This window comes from Phacochoerus africanus, chromosome 5 (assembly GCF_016906955.1).
Source record: "Phacochoerus africanus isolate WHEZ1 chromosome 5, ROS_Pafr_v1, whole genome shotgun sequence".
Lineage (NCBI taxonomy): Eukaryota > Metazoa > Chordata > Mammalia > Artiodactyla > Suidae > Phacochoerus > Phacochoerus africanus.
In genome coordinates, this window is record NC_062548.1 from 4,889,189 (window position 1) to 4,916,157 (window position 26,969).

Consider the following 26,969-nt stretch of genomic DNA (forward strand, 5'->3'; position numbering starts at 1 on the left):
CGCAGAAGAAAATAAAGGAGAGGCATTCCCGTCGTGGTGCAGCGGAAACGAATCTGAGTAGTGCCCATGAGGATGCAGGTTCGATCCCTGCCCTCGCTCAGGGGGTTGAGGATCCGGCGTTGCCGTGAGCTGGGGTGAAGGTTGCAGATGCAGCTCCGATCCGACGTTGCTGTGACTGGTGTAGGCTGGTGGCTACAGCTCCGATTTGACCCTTAGCCTGGGAACTTCCATACGCTGCAGGGGCGGCCCTAAAAAGACAAAAAAAAAAAAAAAAAAGAAAAGAAAAGAAAAAGCAAGAAAGGAGAGAAATTGTGGTATCTCCTGAAAAACAATTCTGGTGTCTCAAAGTCTGCCTGATGTGGCAGGCGAGGCTCCGAGGGCAGAGGGGGAAACCTGTCCTCAATGTCCCCGGGCTGGGGTCCCCGAGCATGAGAAACGCCAGGGACACAAGTCGGGCGTCATCGGGCCAGGCCGGACTGCAAGAGCAGAGGTGCCTGCCCCGCCATGGCTCTCGGCCCAGGCCTGCATCTGCTTCCAGAACCAGACCCGGGACCATCCAGGCTCCTGCCTGAGTTTGTCCCCGCAGCCCAGCCAGGGGCTTGGGGAGGGTCCTTCCATCTGTCCAAGAAGAGGTGATGGGTGAACCACAGCAGCTCTCTGCACAGTGTGTTTGCCTTATGCCCCCGTCCCGCAACTGATCTACTTTTATATATGTATTTTTTTTTGGTCTTTTTTGGGGGGGGCCACACTAGCGGCACATGGAGGTTCCCAAGCGAGGGGCAGAATCAGAGCTGTAGCTGCCGGCCTACACCACAGCCATGGCAGCACCAGATCTGAGCCGTGTCTTTGACCTGCACCACAGCTCATGGCAATGCCAGATCCTGAACCCACCGAGCAAGGCCAGGGATCGAACCTGTGTCCTCATGGATGCTAGTCAGATTCGTTTCCCCTGAGCCATGGCGGGAACTCCTGCTCTGTTCATATTTTTAATAGAAAGCATTTTAAATGTACCCAAAAGGAAACAGCACAATGTAAGGAGCTCTCACGCATCCTCATCCATCACCTGGGTTTCTCTCTTCTGTTATCTAGACCCTTCAAGGCCCACTTTTTCTTGTGGCTGCACTGTTTTGTGGTTTCTTTTTTCTCAATGTAAAAAGCATTTTGCTGAAGTATCATTTATTTACAATATTATATTGGCTTCAGTTGTACACGTAGTGACTCATTGATTTATAGATTATACTCCACGTAAAGTTATTACGAAATGCTGCTTGTATATTCATTGCACCACGCGTTAAATCCTTGTTATTTATTTCACGCCTAGGAATCACCACGTCTTTCTTCCCCCTTTTTGAAATTGAAATCGAGTCGCTGTCCAAGATGATGCAGGTTAACAGGTGTGCAGTGCAGTGGTGCACAGAGTCCCGGAAGGAGAGAAAGTGATCTCAGGTGTCACAGCCCTGATCCCCCTGGGGTTTCATGGAATCTTGTTTCATGGTCTGGATCCGGGTGACGCCTGTGCGCTCATCTCATGCCCTGTCTTCCTTCAAGAGAAGCTTTGTGTTAAATTGCGGAAACTGGGCTTCCCTGATGGCTCAGTGGGTCAAGGATCCCGAGCTGTCACTCCTGTGGCTCAGGCCACCACTGTGGCACGGGTTCGATCTCTGGCCCGGGAACTTTCACATGCCCTGGGCACGGCCAAAGAATACAGTAAAATATGGATACTTGTTCTCATGACGCCATTATCACACTTGATAAAATTAGTAAAATTCCTTTGTGTTGTCCGGAATCAGTCCACATTCAGATTTCCCCCAATTCTCCAAAAACATGTTTTTACTACTTTTTTTTTTTTCTTTTTAAGGCTGCACCCCTGGCATATGGAGATTCCCAGGCTAGGGGTCTAATTGGAGCTGCTAGTCGCCAGCCTACACCACGGCCACAGCAATGCGGGATCCAAGCCGCGTCTTCGACCAACACCACAGCTCATGGCAATGCCAGATCCTTAACCCACTGAGCGAGGCCGGGGATTGAACCCACGCCCTCATGGATGCTAGTCGGGTTCATTACCACTGAGCCATGATGGGAACGCCCCACGACAGTTTTGATAAGAACAGGATGCACCCAGAGTCCACACTATGCATTTGGTTGTCATGTCTCTTAAATCCTTCTTTCATAATTTTAACAGCTTTCTCAAGGTATCATTGAACTTGACGTTTCTAGAGTGTGCAGTTTGTCAAGCTGTGACTCGGACGTGCACGCCCCGTCCCCGCCAGCCACACAGCCTCTTCTGTCATGAGGGATGAAGCCCCTTCTGTTCCCCGTGCCATGGCTTTGGTGACACATCCCGGCAGGTGTCCCATGGAACGCCCTCCGTGGGAGAAGTCCCCCCTGTGTCCTCGTGGGGTCCCTTCACGTGTCCCTCTGCCCCCAGGTCTCCTGTGAACAGGAGGTTCATTCTAAAGCTTCCATGGGATCCTTTCTGCGTTGTCATCGCTGTTGTCGAGTCATCCCTGGGTGGGGCTGGAGGCACCTGGGGACACATGGTGTCTCCATGTCACTTTAGAACGTGGACCCCTGGCTCCATGTGCAGCCAGGTCCCCGTCAGCTTGGTGTCTAAGGGTCTCACCCAGCGGTGATCTTTGTCGGAGTAGAGAAGTGCCTTCAGAGGCTGAGTGGCACTTTTCTTTTTTCTTTTCCATCCCGCCTGCTGCTTTCTTTCGCCCGCCAGGGCTGGATGCGTTTTCCCAGCATCCATCTCCAGTTGTTTCCTTCCTTTTAATGGCCGCCTCTAAGTCGGGATGAAGGTGAAGGTGATTTATGAGCTGGCTTCTTACAGACGGGCCGTTGGCCCGTGTTCGGCCCGTTTGCACCTGCAGACCGTGCTGTCACGAGCATCACCGAGTGTGTCGTTTTGCTCACGTGGAAGTGTCTCTGTGGGTAGACGCCTGGAGGTAGAGCGGTTGGGTCATCCGAGCAGTGGATTTCTCTCCATCTCTCCTCCCTTAGCGGCTGGACCCTGAGAAGACGCGCTCGCCCGGCTCGCTCAGGCTGCCGAGCTGCCCTGAGCGCGGGAGGCGGGGGCTGCCGTCGGCTGCCGGGCCCCGTGGCTCCCGGCATTAGGCAGCGCTCGCTTGCTAACTTCCTTCGGTCCTTCCTTCCTTTTTTTTGTCCCTCCCGCCCTCCCTTCCTTCCCACCGCCGTCTCTTTCCCCGCCTGTCAGTAGGCGAGTGTGGGGTTTCCATCGTGTTCCGATCACCCACAGTCATTTTTCTTTTCGTCTTGGCCGGGGGGCGGCAGCCCTCCTTCTCGTTCTAGACATTCCGACGTGAGGATAAATAACCCCTCTTCGATGACGTCCTTGCTTTCTTATCCAGGGGGATGTCGGGAGCATCTTGTGCCTGCGTGTCCCACCTCGAGCTCAAACTGAGCCCGTTTCTACCGGCTTTCACGTAGGGTCAAATGGTATTTCTTCCTTTCTTTAATTTTTTTAGGGCCACACACCGAGGCCTGTGGAGGTTCCGAGGCTGCGGGTTGAATCAGAGCTTACAGCCGCCAGCCTACACCGCAGCCACAGCCACGCAGGCTCCAAGCCGCGTCTGTGACCTACACCACGGCTCACGGCAACGCCGGATCCTTCACCCACGGAGCGAGGCCAGGGATCGAACCCCGAGTCCTCATGGTTCCTAGTCGGATCCGTTAACCACTGGACCCTGGCGGGAACTGCCATGAGATGGCGTTTAAAGACCATAATCTGGGCACCAAGAGTGGGCGAAGGTGTACATCCATCACTGCCGATGGGTCATTGTTTCTAGACTTTTCCGGTGGACAGAGAGAGGAAATGCAGATCTTTGGAAACATCCTGAGTTCAAACCAGTATCGCCACTTCGACGTTAAGATGACTTGACTTTGAATATACATTTTTACCTTTTCTCGCGCGTGAAAATTGTGACGTCTAGAAACACTAACAGAGTTACGTATCTTCTTTATCGAAGTATTCTACACACTATCCCATCGTAACGTCCAGTGCCCTGCCTGCAGCGAGTCTACTGAGTGCCGTCCAAGTATCTGTCCTTAGGCCACAGGACACTGTTCCACGTGTTACACGTCCTGGAGCCAAAACACGGAGTCTCAATTCTTCCCCGAGTGTGTCCGTCAGCAACCTACCACAAAATTAGGTTCATTCGTTTCAGTGTTTTTGATTGTCTTCTTCAAAAACCATCTTTACTTAAAAAGAAAAATTCTTTATATATTTTAAATTTAAGCAGATCCCATCATGGCCCAGCGGTTCGTGAACCTGACTAATATCCCAGAGGACACGAGGGTTTGACTCCTGGCCCCGCTCAGTGGGTTAAGGATCCAGCGTTGCCGTGTGCTGTGGTGTAGGTCGCAGATGTGGCTTGGATCCTGCGTGGCTGTGGCTGTGGTGTGGGCCCGTGGCTTCAGCTCCAATTGGACCCCGAACCTGGGAACCTCCATGCGCTTGTGGGTGTGGCCCTAAAAAGACAAGACAAAATTAATTAATTAATTAACTAATTCAACTTATTTTTGAGCCTATAAATGCATCTGCTTGATCTCAAAGTCGAAACAAAGCGTACACCTCAGATTGGGAAAACCCACTGTTTTCTTAATTAAAGTCACACACCTGCTCCCAAGACTTATGGACGTTCAGGTTCCTGTGTCTCAGCACAGAAGGAATTCCGTGAGAGACAAGATGAGAGCTGAGAAGTAGGTTTATCAGGAGAGAGAGAGTGGGGGCCGTCTCAAAAGGCGAGAGATGAGAGGCCCCCAAGCGTGGAGGGGTGCGTTTTCATGGGCCGGGCAGTTCCACGGGCTGATGGGTGGGAGGGTTATGCCAGCTGTGCCGGGAAGGGGTGGGGGTTTCCAGGACCTGGACCATCACCCACTTTCCGGCCTCTCGTGGTCGGCCCCGGAGCTGCCCCCGTCGTTCACCTGCCGTGCGTTACCCGAGTGCAGAACGGAGCTCAGGGTCCCCTGGAATCCCATCACCCGCCCTCTTGGACCTGGTTGGTTCTAACCGGGTTTTGTCGTATCCTCGAGGCTCCGTCGCTCGTTTAAGGGCTGTGCCCTGCTCCCTTCCCTCCGGTTTCAAAGCTGTTATTTAAAAATAGGTATATTCATGGAGTTCCCATCGTGGCGCAGTGGAAACGAATCCGACTAGGAACCATGAGGTTGCGGGTTCGATCGCTGGCCTCGCTCAGTGGGTTAAGGATCCAGCGTTGCCGTGAGCTGTGGTGTAGGTCACAGAGGTGGCTCGGATCTGGTGTGGCTGTGGCTGTGGGGTAGGCTGGTGGCTACAGCTCTGATTCGACCCCTAGTCTGGGAACCTCGATATGCCATGGGTGTGGCCCTATAAAGACAAAAAGCCAAAAAAACCCACAAACAAACAGGTATGTTCAGAGATGTTTGTGTTCGCCTTTCTGCCGTTACCCCGTGGCCTCTGTCCCCAAAGCCCCGTCAGGTGTTCGGCGGACCCTCTGTCTGTGGCCGCGGAAGCAAGCATCCGTGCTGGTGGCCCCTTCCTTGCTCAGGTGCGGACACGTCGTGGAGCAGATCCCGCGTGGTCTTCCCTCGTGTGGACGGCCGAGCTGGTCCGCTGCTGGTGGACGCGGGCTGGGCGTCCCTCCCCTGCTGAGGCCACAGCCATCGTCCAGGACCTCCGTGCTGTCTCAGCTTCGGGTTCGGTGGGCCGAAATCCAGCTGTGGGCAGGTGGCGTTCCTGCCGGGGGCTCTAGCAGACCTTGGTCCCCTTGCTCGTTCAGGCTGTGGGCAGAACTCTCTTCCTGGGGGCCAGGGGACCCAGCTGGCCGTCACCATCCCCGGCTGCTCCTTCCCCCACCTTCGAGCCACCAATGGTGGGTCAGGTCCTTCCGAGGCTCGGACTCTCCCTTCCCTCCTCACTTCTCTGGCCCACCCTTCCTCCACCCTCTTCCACTTTTCAGGGCTCAGAGGACAGACTAGATGTCCCCCCCCCCGCCCCTGATAATCCAGGATCATCTCCCTAGTTCAAGGCTCTTAAGCTTAATCACCTCTGCAGAGTCCCTCTTGCTGTGTGAATCACGTACCCGCAGGTCCCAGGCCTGAGGGTGCAGACCTTTGTGGAAGGGGGGCAGGGGGATGGCTGGAGGGGAGCATTATTCTGCCTGAAGGTTGTTTTCAGCCTTGTGCAAAATCACTTTCTATTTTTGCGGCTGACTCTTTGGGATAGGCTCTTGGGATGGGATTTGGGGGTCAAACAGTGAATGCGTATGTAAATTTTTGAGACATCCCATCCCTCCACTGCAGGTGGTACATTTCGCATTTCCACCAGCACTACGTGTAATTTTTTGCCATGCCTGAAAAATTGAAGTGTAATTTATCAATCTTTTCTTGCAAGCTTTTGGACTTTGAGTCTTAGGAAGATTCCCCCCCACTCTCCGGTTAAAAAGAGTTCACCCAGTTTTTTCTACCGCTGCCATGGTTCCATGGCTGCATTTAGATCTCCATCTATTTAGAGTTGGTACTTTTCTGCGGCGTGAGGTATGGATCCATTTTTTAAATCATTTAGCAAATAGCTGTCTGATTGTCCCAAAGCCACCTGTTAAAAAACCCATTTTTCTCTCCTCCTGATTGGTGCGTAGTATTAAATTCCCAAAGGCACTTGGGTCTGTTTCTGACTTTTTCGTTCTGTTCTGTTAGTTTGGCTCGTCGTGCGCTAACTCCCCCTTGTCTAATTATAGATGCAGTAAAATGTGCTTTCACTTCTGATGAGGTCTCCCCAGCCTCCACCAACACACGCACACGCACACATGCACACACGTGCCCGCATGGCTTGACTCGTGGAAGAATTTCTCACCTGCCTGACATCTTATGATGCCGAGTCTTCCCACCCAGGAACATGATAGGTCTTCCCACTTGTTTAAATCGAATTTCGTCAGCTGCTGTCTTCCCAGCAAAAGCACGGGGCTGTCTATTGCTACCTTCGCTCTGCTCCCAAAGGCCGGAAACCGAGGGCCAGTCAGGGAGCCCCCCAGACCCCATGGGCTTGGCACCCGCAGCGCTGGCCCCCTTCTTCTTGCTCTGGCCCAGCTCCGTGACCCTGGACGTGTCATCGGCTTCCGCGGGACCCTGACTGTCCTCGTGGAAAACACGGTCGGCCTGGAGTTCCGTCGTGGCGCAGTGGTGAATGAATCTGACTAGGAACCGTGAGGTTGAGGGTTCAATCCCTGGCCTCTCCCCGTGGGTTAAGGATCCAGCGTTGCCGTGAGCTGTGGTGTGGGTTGCAGATGCGGCTCGGATCCCGCGTTGCTGTGGCTCTGGCGTAGGCCGGCGGCTACATCTCCAATTCGACCCCTAGCCTGGGAACCTCCATATGCCACGGGAGCAGCCCAAGAAAATGGCAAAAAGACAAAAAAAAAACAAACCACGGTCAGCCGGCTATGGCAGGATGGCCAGGAGGATTAATTAATGTGTACACTGTAAATTACACGTTCTGACTCTTGCTGGCCCAGGTAGCATCACAATCGACGTTTGAATTCTTATTAATTTATGTAATGACCTCTCATGTGTTCTAAGTGCTTTCGCAAACATTAACTCATTTAATCCTTGTCCTGATTCTGGGAGGTGGCTGCTGTTAGCCACTCTGACAGACGAGACGCGAGGGACCGAGGCAGGCCCGGTCACACAGCCCAGCAGGAGCGGATCCGGCTCGAGCAGCCTGGGCCCCTGATCACACGGCCGGAAGCTTGGACAGGCTCCCGTCAGTTTGCTGATTCTGCTGTAGTGTCACGAAGTCACATCACCTGTTACTAGGTTTATTTCTTCCTCTGAAATCTTTATATCCTTCATTTCTCTTTTTTTTTCTTTGTATTGATTATTCTTAATAGAAGGGCTGGATGCTCCTGTCTCACACTGCGGAGAGCAGCAATAAGAACAGCCTTTGTCTTGTTATTAACTTGGAAATTCTTTTAAGGTTTTATGGTCACATATGACGCCGACAACATTTGTGACAGGTTTTTTGGGGAACTTGGGGGTTTTTGTTTTTATAGCTCACCTGTGTTGGGGTAAGGCCACTCTTCTGATCCTGGTTTACTAGGAGGTATGCGGTTTTTTTGGGTTTTTTTTGTTTGTTTGTTTTTATTAGGATTTTTTAAAAATCATAAGTTTGATTTTGTCAAAACAATCCGTTTTTTACGTGGATCGAGTTGGTGGTGGTTTTCGTCTGTTGGGAAGATGGTTTACGCCGCGAGTCTCGTGCTCACCCGCCCAGTGTTCCCGAGATGGACACGTGGGATGTTTGTTTTGTTGGGTTTCGTCTGGGTTTAAGATTTTTAGATCCACGTTCATAAGTGAACGTGGCCTTTTCTGGTTGTCGGTTTGGCTTTTGAGATCAATAGTTTCCTCTCTCACCAGTTCTCATAAAGATGCGATTGTTCCAGAGAGGGAGGTGAGAGGCAAGGCTGCTGCCAACCTCGAGGGTGTGGACCCTCGAGGGGACCTCGTGACCATTTTCCTAAAGTGCCAGGGTCCTCGTCCCAGCCGCGAGCCGCAGGGTAGGCAGACTGCAGGACCCGCCCACACGCCCAGACCCCACCTCGGGGCAGGTCATCAGCATCGCTGGACATGGGGTCCCGGTACCATCCGGTCTGTGTGTAACTGCCCAGGTGACATGGAGGGTGGGGGTTTGAAAAGCTACCATGTCCTACGGCGGGGCCTGTGCTGGGAGTCAGTGGTCCAGCCTCTCCCCAGAGGCCCAGAGGTTCCCCGGGGAGGTTGATCTGAGCAGACCCCTAGCCTTGCCCAGGGGTGGCCTTGCTCCTTCCCCAGGCTGCACCCAGGCCTCAGGGTGGCTGATGCGGGGAAGGCCCATGGTGCAGAGCCGTGAGCAGTGGCCTGAGTGTGGGCCCCAGGCTGCTGTGCCCACAGCCAGCACACCACCAAACTGTAGCCATTTCTTTTCTCTCTCTCTCTTTTTTTTTGCTTTTTTTTTTTTTAGAGCTGCACCAGCATCATTTGCAAGTTCCCAGGCCAGGGGTCAAGTCAAGAGCTGCATCTGACAGCCTACACCACAGCCACAGCAACACCAGATCCTTAACCCACAGAGCAAGGCCAGGGGTCAAACCTGCGTCCTCGGGGATGCTAATCGGGTTCATTACCACTGAGCCACGACGGGCACTCCTGTAGCCATTTCTTTAAAGTTTGAGATTGCCCCGGAGTTCATTTTCACCTTTCACCTGAACAGTATCTCAAAACTACAGAAATGTTTCGAGAATACAGCAAAGAATGACCCTTCACCCAGAGAGCCCATCAGGTCCATCAGTCGTCCCCAAAGATCCTCGGCGCAGAAGCCTCCAGTCCAGGAGCACACGTGGCTCCCGGCCGTCCTCTCTCCACCTCCCGCACCTGGATCAGGTCCTCGGCCAGTCCTTGGCTGTCCTGACCTCGACGGCTGCAGAGCTCACAGGCCACTCGTTTCCTAGGAGAGCCCTCGACTTGGGTTTGTGTGTTTCTCATGCTTGGGTCCAGATGATGCGTCTCGGTCAGGATGTCACAGAGGTGACGCCCAGCTCTTCCCCCTGCATCCTTTGGGGTGAACGGGATCTGGAATTGTCCCGTCTTCGGTGGCGTTCATGAGGCTCACTGGACAGTTAGTTACCTTTCTGCCCTTCACGGTGACTGAGTATGTGGGGGCAGATACTGTGCGGTTGTGTGACAATCTCATTCTCTTTCCTCTCACATCCCTAGTTTGTCATTCCCTGATTAGGTCTTGTCAGAATTAATTAGTGGAACGAGGCACCCAATCGTGACCTTTCTAATTCAATCATGTCTTCTGCGTTTACTGATGGGACTTTTTATTGTCAAAAGGAAAAGCTTTCTCTTCTCATTTATTTATTCACTTGTTTATAGGAGTGTGGACTCACGGATTCCTGTTTTATTTTGCGTTATAATCCATTGTGTCCTTGTCTGTGTTGATGCTCAGACTCCTGCATTTGACCAGCGGGAGGCCCTCTGCCTGCCTTCTGTGGGCTTTTCATGGGTTCCTGTTACTCTGCGCACCTCCTACTTTGTAGCACAAGGTGTTTTTGGCTCATCTTACTCTTTTCTCTTCTCTCCCAGCCATTTCTCCAAGGAATCTTGGGTTCTTTCAGTGGAGAGTGGTATTTAGACGTCAAGATCTGGGCACTCGGTGTGCTCATCACTCCTGGAGTGTCACTGCCCCCGGCCCTCAGGGCCCAGAGCCAGGAAACACACATGCACACTCAGGTCTGCATCCAGGCCTGTCCCCAAATCTGTCTACACTGAGAAGCTTGAGTTCACACCAGGAAGCCTGAGTTCACACTGAGAAGCTTGAGTTCACACCGGGAAGCTTGAGTTCACACCAGGAAGCCTGAGTTCACACCAGGAAGCCTGAGTTCACACTGAGAAGCTTGAGTTCACACCGGGAAGCTTGAGTTCACACCAAGAAGCTTGAGTTCACACCGAGAAGCTTGAGTTCACACCGGGAAGCCTGAGTTCACACCAAGAAGCTTGAGTTCACACCAGGAAGCCTGAGTTCACACCAAGAAGCTTGAGTTCACACCAGGAAGCCTGAGTTCACACCGGGAAGCCTGAGTTCATACCGGGAAGCCTGAGTTCACACCGGGAAGCTTGAGTTCACACTAGCTTCTCCAAATACATCAGCACCATCTGCTTCCTCAAGCTGCTCCCTTTGCACATTTACATCAGGCCTGCCACTCTCGGCATCCTTGGTCTGTGACCTTGCTGAACCCCCTGTGTGGACAGTCCTTTGAGCTGAGTGACTGCCCCCCTGTGTGGACACCTTCTTTGCACAGGTCCTGACTGGGCTCCTTTGCACTGCATTTCTGAAAGGAAGGGTGAGGGCTGCCCCAAACATGTTAACGTGCAGACCTGAGTTATCGAAATCATTAGTTCCATCCTTGTCCCAGTGATTCAGCATTCTAGAATCCCAGAGTTCCAACCAAGTCATTCTTGTTCTTGTGTCCCGCACGTCTGTTTCGTGTATCCCCACAGGCCGTGATGAGGACTCGCATCTTGTCTCACAGTCGGCGGCATTTGCTCAGCTCTCAGGGCAAGTTGGGCCACAGCTTCGCTTCCCGTGTGTGTGTGTGTGTGTGTGTGTGTGTGTGTGTGTGTGTGTGCACGTGTGCACGTCAGCCTCCACAAGAGCCCTTTGCTCCCCCGAGTGCTCAGCTTCACATCTCTCGTGCGTCTGTTGCGCTCCGTCCAGCCCCACTCTGACTTGGGGGTGACAGGTGTTTTAGGTTAGCAAGGCTGCCATATTTCCAGAACCGGAAGTCCCTTCCAAAGAGTCTTTCTACAGCGTTGTCAAATTAACTCAGCAGCTCTAAACGTTCTAGCGGTGGTACAGAGGGTTGACCTTCCAAACCATGAGGGCAGTTCTTTCCCCTGAAGCTCATTATCTGAACTGTTGGTATTTCCATGTCCCTGGCGCGCAAACGTTCATCTGTAAAGGGAAGCTTTGTTCCCAACCCCAGAGGTGAAGACCACAGACGCTTCCTGGCCAGGCGGAGACGCGGTGCGTGTTGAGCACTTCACGGCTCAGCGCATGGGGCCAACACGCGATGTGCGCGTGGCCCCTGGGACGACCCTCCTGCTCTGGCTGCATCAACAGGCCGCTGCCGGGTCTGTGTTGCACGAATCCGTTCTCAGTCAAACTGGTTGGAACTGGTTTTCCGTCATGTACTGAGTCATCCCAAGAAAGCCCCATGGTGATGTGGCCCGGGCTGGGGTGTCCACCCTTACACAAACATCCTGCTTTTATCTGTGAACTGTTCCTACTGACCTCAGGAGCTGATCGCGACAGGGCGTCCCTTCCAAAAGGAGTGAATCGGGGAGTTCCTGTCGTGTCTCGGTAGTAATAAGGCCAACTGGTGTCCATGAGGGGGTGGGTTTGATCCCTGGCCTTGCTCAGTAGGTTAAGAATTCAGCATTGCCTCGAGCTGCAATGTAGGTCACAGATGCGGCTCAGATCCCGCATTGCTGGGGCTGTGGTGGAGGCCGGCAGTTGTGGCTCTGATTTGACCCCTAGCCTGGGAACTTCCATATGACACGGGTGTGGCTCTTTAAAAAAAAAAGAGAGAGAGAGAGAATGAACGGGCATGTCTTTAAAGGCCCCAGAAGGCACGTCATTGCTCGGCCAGTGTGCAGGCTCCCACCGACTCAGGGTAGAATATACCCCACCCCCCTCTTCTCCTGACACACACGTGGCCCCGCCCAGAAGCGCACCTGCGGCCTCTGGGATCTGCTGGGAAACTCCACCCGCCCCTCTCCTTGTGCCAAGCAGCCCCCAGGAGCGAGGACCGGGCTCTGAGCAGACCCTCTGCGGCGGGACCTCGCGTGCTTTCCTCCGCTCCGATCCGCTTCTCCGTCACAGTCCGCTTCTGAGTCACTTTGCAGAAGAATGTCCTTTAAATGCTGCCCATGTTTAAAGTGCTTCTTGTTACTGTCAGTAAATCATGGACTCACAGGTCCTAAGCCCTAGATGGGAGCCCGTTGAAAGGTCCTGCGATACGCGGATGCTCAGACGGGGGCTTAAAATCTTCAAAAGCAGCGTTTCTAGGTATTCCTGCTTGTGCAATTCTCTGCCTACCTAGTAACCTTTGACCACAGAGGGACCAAAACCCCTCTCCCCACATGTTTACGGCGCTGTAAGGGGGGAGACGGCAAGCGCCGTGGCTTCGCTCTGCCCCCGCTGGCCTCCCAGGGCTGTGGGGGCCCCTGGCCTTGGCTGTAGCATCCTGCCTCTCCCACTCTGAGCACAGTTTTCTGTAATGGAGATGCTGGCGGTAAGCACTTGGGCACAGATGAAACTGTTTCCATCTGAAAAAGGAAAGGAAAAAAAAAAAAAAGAGCCCACTTAGTGCTTATTTGTGCATCAGAGTAGCCACTTTCTCAAAAGGAGCTGTTTCCGGGAGTGTTAGGGGCTAATAAAGCACAGCCGGCTGCCCAGGGCTGGTCTCTGGGTAACGAAGGCGCAGCGAAGCGGGGGGCCCGGGGGCTCCAGGCAGGGCGCTCACCCAGGCTGCTCGAGGCACCCAGCCGCGTCCCCGGCGGGCCTTTGCTGGGACACCTCCCCCGGGGAAGTCAGGTGTGTGGAGCCGTGCTCTGCCTCCAGGTGCACGTCCCCCCGGAACGCGATTGGGGCCGAGGGGCGAAGGCCGGGCTGCTTGGGTTTCCGTTGGCCCACGTGCTCCCCGCGAGAGAGAGCTGTCGGGGGGTAGGGGGCCCCATGGTTCCCCCCACCCCAGGCCCCGAGCAGGCCCCTCCCAGTAAATCCTCCAGGGCGAGTTCCAGGGAAGCCGTGGTCCGAGCAGACGAGCCCATCCACCTTCTCTGTTGCAGCTGAGGCCCACGCAGCCCGGGGCTGGGGCGTAGAGCCCGTGGGTGCTGCCGGGGGCCCCGGGCTGCAGCTCCTCCCCGCCTGGCCCCTGCTTCAGGAGCCTGACCCACGCCCTGCGTGCCCAGGGCCCGTGAGATCCGGTCCTGAGCTCACCTCTGGGCACCGTGGCCTCCGGTGAGGAGGGAGGAGGGACTCAGGGCAGAAACAGGGCCCGGGCTCTCCAACCCAGAGGGAGCAGCAGCCACAGGCGCAGGGAGGCTGGCCCCGGCCCCTCCTCGGGAAGGAGAACGGGCGCCGGGCACGCATCGAGTAAACAGCTCTTGGAAGTGCTGCTCTCGGCGGCCCACATTCCCACGTGTGCGTTTTCGGGGATTTTTTTCCTCAGCAGTCCCCTAAAAGTGTTAAAGAGAAAATCAGGAAACCCTGGGGCTTAGGAAGACTGGAGGTTTCCCTGCCACAAGATCCTCAGATGCCAGCTTTGCCTGGGATCAGTCCAGCGTTCCTTCCTGAGCCGGGCCGGCCATTTGCAGGACCAGCTGGCACCTGCCAGGGAGTGTGTGGCCCCAGGAAGGCCAGGGGCGGGACAGGGTGGCCAGCAGAGACCTGGGGTGCCGTCAGGGAGGGGCCGTCCTCACCCGAGGCTGCTGGGGGAGGGGTCACAGAGCTGCCCTGGGTACAGGGGCGGGGAGGCCGGTGACCCCTCCTGGCCGTAGCTTCCTTGGAACAACGCCCTGAGAGCCTCCGTGTGGGATCGCGCCTCTAAGCACTTAATAAACGCAAGGTCAAGATGCAGATACTGAGGTTCAGGGCAGCACTTGGACTGCAGGGGGCTGTGGCCTTGAGGAAGACTGCGTTCCCAAGAGGGGCCTGTGCAGACAGAGCAGGGCCCAGCCCCCGAACTACTGCAGAGTCCAGCCAGCTGCCCACCGGGCCAGGCCAGGCTGGGCCGGGTCAGCATCCTGCTGACAGCCCGGAGGGTCGTGTCCTGGGCGGAGGGGCACCCAGAAGCCCGCCCGGCTCCAGCCAGTGGCGTGTCAGCCGCGCTCCCAGCTGCTGGCATGAGAGAATTTATTCCCCCGGAACCCAAACCACCCCACCTCCCTCAGCCCTGGTCCCCTGTCCCTGAAAGAGCGTCTCCTGTCTTTGTTTATGCACCCGTCCCACCTGATGGGGGACAGAGATTCTGGTGCGTTCCGTCTCTGGCAGGGTCACAGGCCTGATGGTTTTCATCTCATCGCTTCAGGGTCCGGGGTCGGGGATTTTCCTCCTCCCATCACCCCCGCCCTCCCCCCATGGCGGAGGGACGTTACGGCTGCAGGTGGCCCTTTCCAACAGTACCTGTCAGCTGTCATAGGTCAACAGTACCTATGCAGTTGTCATAAACCTTGAGTGTGGCTGAATTTCTTCTTCATAACGGGACGAAGACGACTGACTGTCTCTGAACTGTCTGTCACGTAGGCCCAGGGGGGCTGTCACTGGCTCCGATGGCGCCTTCCGCAGTAGCCGGGCCGTCCGGGTGGGTCTTCTGGCTTCCTCTCTGTCCTGGTGCAGCGCCTCTGCCCAAGCGCCTCGGGGCTGCCAGGATGAGGGGGGGGCGATGACATGGCCCCTCGGACATCTCCGAGTGTTTACTGTTTGCTGGATTGTCCCTAGCAACACCCTGACGATACTTTTTCTCTTTTATTTCGCGCCCGGCGTAGGAAATCTGTACCAGATGAATGGTTTGAAGCGGCTTTTTTGTTCATTAGTCTTTCAGATCCATTTAGGCCCTACTGTGGGACTTTTAAAAATCCCGCCGGAGAAGAAAGTACAGCAGCGTGGGTGACAGCTCAAGTGTGACTGAGGGGAGCGTCTTCCTACAAATGTCATTTCCGAGAAGCAGAGGTCAGGGTGCATGCCCATCACAGCTGCCAAACCGAATTCAGTTTCACGAGGGCAAAATCTTCCTGTTCTTCGTGAGGGCCGCTCCAGCTCTTTCTAGATTTCTAGATTTGCCTCTGTGTTTCATTTTGCCGGCCATTAGATCTTATATTTGTTTCGTTCAGCCAGCCAGCCCGCCAGCAAACATTTATTAAGCACCTACTGTTTTGTAGGTTTCAGGACGCATGCTACCTACGAGATTGCGAAGATGGAAAGCTTTCCGTCCCTCCAGAAGCTCCCGATTTGAGGGGGAAGTGGGAGAGACGACAGATATAATAAAATCATCCTGAAACAGGAGGCCCGTGAGGATGGTTATAAACAGTGTTGCCGAGACAGTCTCGGAAAAAGCAAATGGATGATTCAGAGGGTGATGCAGGAGGGCTGCCCTCCCAAGGTGGGTGGGCTCTAAGGTGGGCCCTGGAGGGTGCCCAGTGCTTTGACTGGGAGCAGGGCATTTGGAGCCGAGAGACTGGCAGAGTGAAAGGCTCAGCGTAGGAAATTGCACGGCACCTGTTGTTTGAAACCATGAATGGTATTTTTATTCGGATGTGGTGAGGCGAGCAGGACAGGAGGCAATTCCCTGAAAGGGAGGCTTGCTGCAGATCCCAAGAGGAGGGGGCACGGGATCCCAGGCAGGGCCACACGGGGAAGCACCAGGGTCGGTCAGGGCAGAGGAGGGGGCGTTGTGGACAAGACCCCTCCCCGTGGCTTCTGCAGCAGGAAGAGACAAGGCATGGCGGGCAGGCTGAGGACTCCCACGGGCTCTGGGGCACAGGGCTGTCCCTGGCTGGCTGGCCCCTGCCAGATGACCCAGGCGGCTATTCCACAGTCCCCCTGCTTTTAAAGATAGAAAGAATATTACATAGTTTAAAAATAAATGGACAACCACCAGCAGGATGGAGGAGGCGGGAGGGCTGGGGAATCAGCTTCCGGCTGTTTCAGAGCAGAAACCCCCTCCCAAGCGAACATCGTGCTGGGCGCCCCCTCCCCCATCATTAGGCTCCCAGACTGTCCAGACCCTTCGGGAGGGAGCTGGCCGGGGGGCCCTGCCCAGGTCTGAGTCCCTTCCTGGTTGTGCTGGGACTTGCCACAAGTGGCGGCCCATCTGTCATGCCTCCCCTGCCCTCTGGCTGCCTCCCTGCTGGCTTGGGGGCCTGACCACCCTCAGGCCCAGAGGGGACGCGAACTGGGGAAGTTGCTCGACAGGCACATTTTCCTGCTGATGGCAGAGTGGCAGCGGGCAGGGTGCTCCTGGCTTGGCGGGCTTCCACAGGGGGCATCCGTGGAGCCTCTTTAGCTCGGGATGGAAGGAGAGCTGTCTGCCCAAGCTGCAGCTCCTTTATGCTCCTGGCTCTGCCCTCTGCAGTTACCTCTTACGGGAGCTTCATGCTTGTCCTCTGAGTGGCCATTGATCTCCTGGCCTCTGGGCTGCTGAGCTCATCACGACCACTGGGGGTCCTGCCCCGCAGGCTCCCTGCAGAGGGTCCCCAGGCAGACACTTGGAGCTCTGCTGCAAAACCACTCAGGAGGATGGCGGGTCCGGGACCCTCGATCTTAAAAGGAGCCTCGTGGCCGCGGGGCCGAGGACAGGCCTTCCGGTGGAAGGCGGCCCAGTCCCAGCCTGCGCAGAGGACAGCGGCTCCTGATGCCCACCCGCTGCCGAGTGGTACTTGAAACGTGTGGCATTTCTGCTCTTGTAATAAGTATTGTAAAGTGCTGTTTGTTAGCTTTAAAAGGAAACGAAGGGGGGAAAATTGCCAAAGCCCCAGCCTCCCCGCGGCGCCCTGATTTATTTTATCTTTAAGGATTCTGCCCAGCTCTGTCTACATCATTAGCGAACAGCCCACTGCTTCTAGAACACGCCGCCGTGATGGTCTGGAAACCGAACCAGCGCCCGAGGAGCCCAGCCAGCATCAAAGGACTTCTGTCCCACACCAAGGAGCCTCATCTGCTTAGATCAAAATGTAAACCTTTTACTGTGGAAATTTCACCCGCCCAGAGGTCTGTAAGTCATATGACGTTTTCAGGAATAACGTGCTTGCGGAGCTCCGTGCAAGGCAGCCCGTTCTCCATGCGGGTTTTGAAACCGTGCACGCGTTTGCTTGAACATTGACTCGTGGGCTCCTCAGCAGGCGGGACCCTGGCGGAGATGCTAGGGGGGCAGCGAGGAGTCGGACCCCAAACCCACCTCAGGGGCCTCGTGACCAAGTGACAGCGAGCGTGGAAGATACCTTGGGACGGCCGCCTGCCTTACGGACTGGGATCGTGCCTGACCTGCCGCACGGGACCTGGCCTGGACTCTGGCAGGAGAGGCGGGTGACAGATGGGCTGAAAGCTGCAAACCCGGAGATTCCCGGCGTGTCACTCTCCTCACCAGTCGGCGCCTCGCCTGGCCGTGAGCTCAAGGCTCCCTCCTGCCCTGTCCCTACCGGGCGCCCCTCTGAATCCGTCTTACCCGATGCAGTTCCCTCGTCAGTGAGCAGCACGTCTTTGATGGGCACAGGGTGTCATGTGCTCCTTGGGCGTGATCAGTGCCGCTTCGGGGACTGTGGACGGTGCCCAGGAGCAGAGGCTGAGCGCATCACCTCGGGCAGCCTCGGCGGTGGGGGGGGGCGGGGGGGGAAACGAGGGGGTGTTGTTCATGGAGGCCTCGCAAGACCCAGATGCTGTCCAGATGCCGACGGCGTTTGCCCGCTGCATGGAGAAGGGGCCGAGGGGGGCGGTTTTAGAGAGGCCCTGTGATGCCATCGGGTGATGGCACACTGGCCGCAGGGAGAGTGGCGAGCGGAGCCCATGGCTCCTGCTGATAAGTTGGCCTCCATTCGGTCCAGGTCTTTGGGGGGTTGGGGTGCACCCGCAGCATAAGGAGGTTCCCAGGCTAGGGGTCACATCAGAGCTGCAGCTGCCGGCCTGCACCAGAGCCGCAGCCACGCCAGATCCCTGAACGCGTGTGTGCACAGACTTGTTGGAGTGCCAGCTTGTGCCCCCTGGGTGCAGACCCCGGGGTGGCATTGCAGCTCGTGTGCTGACCTTATGTTTGACTCTCTCGGGAACCGCCAGGCCTCGTTCACGTTTCTAACTGAGAGCATCCACAGTTTTGCGTTTCGTTCTTGGGGCCGTGCGTGTGCCCCTGGCCCCCAGGGTTCACAGTCTTCCTCTCGTCCTCCGCGTCCACGTGTCCAGTTCTCCGAGGTCGTTTTGACTTCTCACGCCGTCCTCCTGAGACCCGCCCCCTGCCCGCTTGGCTTCTCCTCCAACTGAATGGGCCCGTTTCCCATGCTGTCACTCAAGTTATTTCTGAAGCGTTACAGGCCCGGGGGCCTGGGCTGACCCACCCGGCCGCAGCGACTTTGGCCTGATAGCCAGAGCCGTGTCACAGCCCCCTTCTGCACGTGTCCCCAGGTCCCCAGAGTAGAATGCCGGGGACAGGGGTGCAGGAACCTGCAAAGCACTCAGGGCTTCCCTGGCTGGTGGGGTCGCCATGCCCCCGACCCTGTTGCTCTCCTGCTGGGACAGGCCCTTTGCTCCCGAGGGCACCATGAGTGGAGCAGTCAGAGGGTGTGGGCGGAATGGGACGCTCCCTGGGATGGTGACAGGGGATCATGAGAGGTGGGGCTGGCATCAGGTTGGGGTGGTCCTGGAAGGGTTGGGGCCATGTGAAAATACCTCCCAGGCAGCCAACAGGGTGGGAAGTTCACAGACGGAGTAAAATCAGCAAGAGGCTGATCACCGGGCAGCACCAGAGGGCGGGCAGGCACCGGACCTGGACCGGGCAGGTGCCCGCAAGAAGGGATGAGCTGTGCCCGAGGCGGGTCTCCCCCACCTGAGGGCTGCCTGCCCGCTAGTGCCCAGGCCGCAGACCCTCTGGGGAAGGACTCCGGCGTCCCAGCCAGCAGTGGTGTCTTTGGTGTGCTTTAGGGCAGAGGGGTCCGCGTGGGAGTGGGAGGGACTGAGTCCCGGGTCAGCTGTGGGCAAAGGGGGGAACCACATCTCTGAGGCACAGGTTGGGGGCATCCACGCATGACTCAACTCGTCCCACATGGGTCGGGGTGAGGGGGATGCCGGGTGGCTGCACACCCCGTTAGTAGCAGCTCCTGCCCTGTGTGTCCAGCCGGCCCAGGATCCGCCTTTCCACAGGTGGGGGCCATCGGCGACGAGGAGGAGTGGGTCAGCCTCTACGAGGAGGAGAATGAGCCTGACACCCAGACGCTGGAGATCCCGAACCTCACGCCCTACACGCAGTACAGGTGAGGGCCGCGGGCAGGGATGCCACACACACACCCCCACCAGCGAGGTGGCACCCAGCAGCAGGTTCTGTCTGCAGTGGCCGCCCCAGCCGTGCACTCGGAAGTGAGAAGCTTCCAGGCAGCAGAGACAGCAGCCTCCAGGGGGAGGATTTCACCCCAACGCCAGCTCAGCAGCATCCCTCCAGCAGCATTGCTGGTGGGCAGCCGGCCGGCAGGCACAGCTAGTCTCTTGGGCTGAGTAACCAAGGCCCTTGTGGTTGGAGACGCGAGGGTTTTCTTCACAAAAGCCCACGACCTCCCGGGACTGGTGATGCGCCCTGTGCCCCCTCCAGCCCAGGAATCGGGGTCTCACCAATCAAGCGCTAAACGCGCTGCCCTTTAACCTTTGCTTCTTGATCCCGAAACGTATCCAGGCAGTAAATCTTTGGCCTTAACAAAGGGTAGTGTGATCTGAGCTGTTAGACGCCGAAACTTCCCGTCAGACGGTGGAAGGAGGTGGCATTTCCAGTTACCACCAGATGTGCGGTGTGAAAATGTCACCGCTCTGCCAGAACGGATACATTTCATGAGAGCTGGGAACAAAAGATGACTAATTCGGGGAGTAAAAGGTGAAATTACATCTGCGTGCAGATCGTGTTTCCAGGACAATGCCCAAGTTGTTTTTCTTTAAAAAAAAGAAAAACCTGATGAAAGATGCTGTTTCACTTACCGTCACTTCAACATCCTTCCTAAGACGAAAGCAGATGAATTAAGATCCACTCATCTTCAGAGAATAACGTTGAATGTAAAATGAGCTGTTGGGAGCCAGACCTTGCCATGGGAAGTTAGTCTAAGCTTTCTAGGTATTTCCAAGATCAGCACCTGCGATGAGAGAGCAGGGTCCCTGTCTTGAATGCACGTAAACGTAGAAGGCTCTGTTGTAAAAATGTGAGCATCCTTGGGACGTTTCGCGGGTGTACCGATTCGGTTCGGATACTCGCACATCTCAGGGTAGAAGAGATGAAAGCCTGAGGACCCGACACAGACTGGAACAAACATCTCACTCCGCCCTCGTCTTACAGGTGAGGGGACAGGCCAGTCGCCGATGGGGTTACAGCCCCAGGGTGTGGGTTCTGTGGCTCCTCTCCTGAACCCACAGAGAATGGGGCCCGGGGCACCCTTGGTCCTTCAGGGACGTTGGACTGTCCAGGCTGTCATCTGGTAGTGACACTTTTTTTTTTCTTGGTCTTTTTGCCTTTTCTAGGGCTACTTCCCATGGCATATGGAGGTTCCCAGGCTAGGGGTCCAGTTGGAGATGTAGCCACCGGCTGACGCCAGAGCCACAGCAACACGGGATCCCAGCCGCGTCTGCGGCCCACACCACAGCTCACGGCAACGCTGGATCCTTAACCCACTGAGCAAGGCCAGGGATCGAACCCGCAACCTCATGGTTCCTAGTCGGATTCGTTAACCACTGCGCCACGACGGGAACTCCCCTGGCAGTGACATTCTTACACTCCAGTTCTGTGAAGCTCCCTGAGCTCGAATCCCTTGATCTCAGGTTAAGCTGGCACCGGCCAACGGCCACTGAGGAGGTAACTGTCTGGCCACAGGACCCCATCGAGGGACCCCTGGCTTGAGAAGTGGAAAGTGTTGAGCTGCAGTGCGTTTGCCATTCTCCGGAGGCTTTGGGGGAAAGAGGCCGTACTTGTCAATCAGGCTGTTAGGGAAACCAGGTAGAAAGGGGGTGCCCTCGAGCAGCGGCCTTTAGGACGCAGGCAGACCCCCATCTGCCCACCCCCGGCCCCTCCCGAGGCGTCGGCTTGTTCCTTTGTCCCATTCCCCACCTCGCCTCCTGCTGCGGGATCACTCGGGCGGGTGGTTCTGCCTCCAGGTTCCGGATGAGGCAAGTGAACGTCGTGGGTACCAGTCCCTTCAGCCAGTCCTCCCGGGTCATCCAGACGCTGCAGGCGCCCCCAGATGTGGCCCCCACCAGCATCTCCGTCCGCACTGCCAGCGAGACCAGCCTGCGTCTCCGCTGGGTGGTGAGTCGGGGCGGGGGCGGGGGGGCGGCAGGGAGCCGGGGCTTGTAACCGTCCTGCGTTGTGCGGTCAAAGTGGGTCTCATCATGAGACCCCCAAAGTGTCGACTTTCCAGCTGGTGTCGGAGCTGAGACCAGCCGGGGCCGTCCTGCTGACCCGTAGCGTGACTCTCTGGCTTCTTGGACCCAAGGGCTGTTCTCGGGGGGGAGGAAAGCCGACGGTCCTGCAGGCTGGACCTGTTAGGTCCCTGAGCCCAGTCCCCGTGGACCCCAAACTGAGTATCCGTACGAGAGTCAGCTGGTCGGTGCCTTGGGATTTTTCCCCCAAAAATGAAGCCAAAACGTACGGAAAGAAGCTACATCCAGCCGGTTCCTGAGAAGGTTTCGTTTAACGAACAGCAGAAAAGTTCCGGGAGAAATGGAGGGAGGGTTCTGAGGATATCCGTCCCCGGACTTGGCCTCCGAGTCGGTCCCAGGTGCGAGGCCCTTCCGGGTGCGGCTCCCAGACGCCAGCTCACCGCAGCCTCTGGTTCGCTTCCAGCCCCTGCCCGACTCCCGGTACAACGGCAACCCCGAGGCCGTGGGCTACAGGATCAAGTACTGGCGCCCGGGCCTCCAGGCCTCCGCGCTGGCCCACGTCATCAGCGACCGGCTGGAGCGGGAGTTCACCGTCGAGGGGCTGGAGGAGTGGACCGAGTACGAGCTGCAGATGCAGGCCTTCAACGCCATCGGGGCCGGGCCCTGGAGCGAGGCCGTGCGGGGCCGGACGCGGGAGTCAGGTGAGTGGGGGCCCGGCCCGCCCTGTGTCTCTGGGACCCGGAGCCCCGCCTCCAGGCCCCTGGTGGCCTCTGGCTGGCTCGTCGCCCCCTGTGGCTGTGCTGACACTTTTCTAAGGGAGGAGCCGGGTCAGACGCGACAGTGAATTAAGTCGAAGTGCGTGAGAGCCCGTGGCGCGGCTCTGAAGCGGATGAGGAGCGCTGCCAGGGACTCTGCCGGCGGCCAGACGTGCCTCTTTCGTGGTGGGGGGAAGGGGGTAATTCTCCCCCCCAAACCCCCCGCCCCGTGAGGAAGACAAGGCGTGTGCAGAGGCTCTAAGGAGGCCTTTATGACATGGGTGTTCAGGACTCCCCCCGACAAGGCCGTGTGTGGGGTGCTCAGTCTCCCCAGTGCAAAGCGTAGGCCTCAGGAGCTCGGCTCTTTAGCACACGGGCGGTTTCTCTCTGTTTCGGCCCAAGACAGGCAGCCCTGCTGGGGGGTGGCTCCCGTCCACGTCGTGATGCAGGGACCCAGGCTCTGCTGTCAGCAGGATGAACCACGCGCTGGGTGCACCTGCCAGCAGGGAGACCCGGCAAAGGTGGACGCCCACCTCTTAACCCCTGCGCAGAAACGGCTCCCGGGCACTGTGGCTGGCGGCTCAGTTGCAGGACCCTTCCTGGCGTGGTGCGAGTTGATAGAAGCACAACGAGGGGTGCTGTTGACACTCTTTAAGGACACACAGACTGGCCCTGTCCATCTAGTCTGACATAGCGGGGTTTCTCCTGGAAAGAAAGCCTGTCTGTGGCATCGTCACAGCCCACGTGGCACATACGGGGCTGGGCTGTCATTCTACACCGCGTAGCCGCTGGAAGTCATGCTCAAAATTCCTTCCAGGCCTCTGCCCAAAACGAGCGAGAGAAGGTCAAAAGTTTGACAGTGAGCTGGAAAGTCAGCACCTCCCCGCTCCCCCAGGAGATGCTGGTCCCTTCTAGGCATCCCTGTCCCTCTGACAGTGACACTGAGACGTCCGTTTGCCTTCATGGTGTCTCCCTTGGGTGAAAATTCCGCAGCTTTCTGGTCTTACTTCCAGCCCAATTTCGCTGTTTCCTCGGAGGCTTCCTGAGCCCAGGTCAAGTCCTGTCTTCTCCATGGGGACAGACTCAGAGGGTCGCCCCGGAAGCCTGTGTGGGACGGGGTGGGGGTGGGGGGGAGAGGCGGCCACCCCCCCCCAGTGGGGAGTCCTGGGAAAAGCCCGGGCCTCCCTACTCCCCCAGCAGAAGGCCCAGCTCCTGTCCCTGCGCTGAGACTGCTTCCCTAGAGCTGTCGTCATTTTAAATAACGAAGCTCATTAATTTTCTAAACATGAAAACCGCTTTGGGAGATGGCGTTAGCCTGCAGGGCGGCCTTGATGGGAAATGCACGGGAGGACAGTTAGGAAGGCCCAGCGCCTGGCAGCCCGTTGGAGGAAACGGCTAGTGAACCGAGCAGGAGGGCGAGGACCTGCCCATGAGGCTGGAGGTGGCCTTGGGGACACCACAGTCAGGACTGCTGGGGGCGGGGGTGCTGCCCCCAACCAGAGGCTGCTAGGAGCTCCAAAGAGGGACGGGAGACCCTTGGGGCAGTGTGCAGAGGACGGGGACGGGGAGAGAGCTAAGTGGGGCGTCAGGCGGGAAGGAAGCTGGAGCGAGGGGGGACCAGCTCTGAGCTCGCATCAGCCCTGACCCCCAGCTGCCTCTTCTGTCCCCTTCTTACCCGATGGCAGCTGGGGTGCTGGTTGCGCAGTAACAGCCAGAGGTGTGCAAAACTGCCTTCCTCAGCCCTCTCGGAGGCCCAGCCAGGGGTGGGCGCGGGGCAGGTACAGCAGGTGGTCTGCACGGGGCCACCCAGGGTGTCAGCCCAGAGTCACGTCCCGGGTGTCGGGATGGGAAGCAGCTGGGACGCCCTGGAGAAAGGTGTCTCTTCTCAGCCTATTTGGCTCATCCCCCAGTGCTCACCTGCGGTCCCAAACAGGCCGAACCTGAGGGCACAGATCCTCAGGGCACAGATGCGGCCCCTGGGGTCCACCTTGCTGTCAGCCCACGTCTAGGCACACCCTCCGAGCTGGCGTCTGCCAGGAGCAGGCGCATGTGTGACTCGCTTCCTTCCTGATCTTCTCTGGGGTGGACGTGGGGCTGTGGGACGGGGCGGCATGCAGTCCCAGAGGCGGAGAAGGTTCTCGGGGAGCACAGAGGACCCGGGACGTGGGCTGAGCGCCACTGTGGAGCCTGAGCAGCAGCGTCCTGCATCCACAAGGACAGAGTTTAAAGGGCTTTGCAGCACGGCCAGGGCGGATCAGAGGCCTTCTCCCGGCTTCCTCTCAGCCCGTAGACTATTACGTTAGATCTAAAAGCCCAGGAGGCGCTGATGCTCCGCTTACGACTGTGTGATCACGTGGATATTTTTTTAAAAAGCTCTCATCTTCAGCTTCTGAATCTTTGTGATGAAGAAGAGAGCTTGAAAACTCCTGAGGGGCAGCTCTAACCCCAAGGATAGGCGGTTAGTATGACATATTCACGTGCCTACATCTTTTATAACATTCTAGATGCGTTTTGTCGTAGTATTTTTAAACTTCCGCTGTAACTATCTAGAAACGATGGATTCGGTAGAGATTTCTGACATTTGAAGAGGACTGACATGCTCGTAAGAAGGACAGAGCAATCCCCAGAGGTCCGTGGCACAAACAGCGGTGGATGCTGGCGGGTGGGCTGGATCCCCTGGGAGTTTGGGATGTGCATTCAGGCCCAGGAGATGCAGCCTTGAGTCGCTGCAAGGCAGGGAGTCACACCAAGACCCCTGCTTAAAAACAAAGCTCTTGGAAGGGGAGGTCAAAAATAGTTACCCCAGGAATTTGCCCACCTATCCACCTGTTTGGAAAAAAAAAAAAAAAGGAACAGGTTTGTGACTGACTCAGGTTTGGGATCTGAGTTTGCACTATATGAGCGGTCCCCCAACTCCCAGAAGAGAAATTAATGTAAAACTTGGTTCCAGGCACCAAAATATGAGCAACAACACCAAAAAAAAAGGAAAAGAACGGACAAATTGGACCCCATCCAAATGAAACCATTTGTGCTTCCAAGAATGCCATAGAGAACATTGAAAAGATCCCCAAATGGCAGAAAATATTTGCAACTTGTATATCTGATGAGAGACCAGTATCGAGAATGTATATTCGGAAAGTCTTTCAGTGCCACAAGGGAGCGACAACCCAGTGACAATGGGACAAAGGGTCTGCATAGACATGTCTCCAGAGAAGACATACCCTTGGCCAGGGGAACATGTGAAAGGATGCTCGGCATCAGTAGCCATCAGGGAAGTGAAAGTTAAAACCTCCGCGAGGTACCCCTTCTCAGCCCTAAGATGGCTAGAATCAAATGTAAAAGCAAGATGGAAAAAAAAAAAAGAAAGAAAGAAAGAAAAAAGATGGCCAATCGCAAGTGCTGGTGAGGATGTGGAGAAAAGGAAGCTTCTGCATTGCTGGTGGGATTAGAACAGGGCAGCCGCTCTGGGATTCCTCGGAGGGTTAAACGCGCAGTTGCCCCGTGACCCAGCATTTCCACTCCTAGACGTGTGCCCAAGGGAACACGTCAGCACAAAAACCCCAAGTATGTTCACAGCAGTGTTACCGATAATGGCTAAAGTGGAAAAAATCAAATGCCCAGTGATTGATGAACGGATAAATGCAATGTGGTATATGCATACAATGGAATATAACTCAGCAGTAAAAAGGAATGGAATTCTTCTTTTAAGACTTTTTTTCCATTATAGTTGATTTACAATGTTCTGTCAATTTCTGCTGTACAGCAAAGTGACTCAGTCTTATATACATTTTTTTCTCACATTATCCTCCATCCTGCTCCATCACAAGTGACTAGATATAGTTCCCTGTGCGATACAGCAGGATCTCACTGCTTTTCCACTCCAAATGCAGTAGTTTGCATCTTTTAACCCCAGACTCCCAGTCCATCCCCGGAATGGAATTCTGACACATGCTGTAGCACAGACGAACCTTGAAAACATCAAGGAAAGAAGCCAGACGCAGAACACCGCGTGCTGTGTGATTCTGTTCATATGGAATGTCCAGAAGAGGCAAATCTAGAAACAGAAAGTAGGTCTGTGGTTGCACAGGTGGGAGAGGAGGTTTGAGAGGAATGGGGAGTGACTGGTCATAGGTAGGGGCTTCTTTGGGGAGAGGAAAAATGTCCTAAAGCCACTGTGATAAAGACTACGCGACTCTGAAAGTTCCCGTCATGGCTCAGTGGTTCACGAATCATGAGGTTGCAGGTTCGATCCCTGGCCTCACTCAGTGGGTTAAGGATCCGGTGTTGCCGTGAGCTGTGGTGTAGATCACAGATGTGGCTCAGATCCCACGTTGCTGTGGTTGTGGTGGAGGCTGGTGGCTACAGCTCTGATTCGACCCCTAGCCTGGGAGCCTCCATATGCTGCAGGTGCAGCCCTAGAAAAGACAAAAAAATAAAAATAAAAAAAAGTTTTTTTAATTAAAAAAAAAAAAGACTGCGTGACTCTGTGAACACAGGTCTTCCTTGACTTACAGCGACATCATGTCCCCATAAACCCACCATAAGATGAAACTGTCATCAGTCGAAAAGGCATC

The 26,969-nt window shown here is 56.1% G+C and overlaps 1 protein-coding gene across 2 annotated transcripts in view; it reads left to right on the forward strand.

Moving 5' to 3' along the window:
- Positions 1-26,969, forward strand: part of SDK1 (sidekick cell adhesion molecule 1) — a 518,297-nt gene that overhangs the window by 388,376 nt on the left and 102,952 nt on the right. For both annotated transcript variants that reach the window (XM_047779450.1, XM_047779449.1), the window contains exons 22-24: positions 19,433-19,542; positions 21,416-21,566; positions 22,104-22,341. In XM_047779450.1, coding sequence (XP_047635406.1) covers positions 19,433-19,542; positions 21,416-21,566; positions 22,104-22,341 — 499 coding nt within the window. The remainder of the gene's footprint in view (positions 1-19,432; positions 19,543-21,415; positions 21,567-22,103; positions 22,342-26,969) is intronic.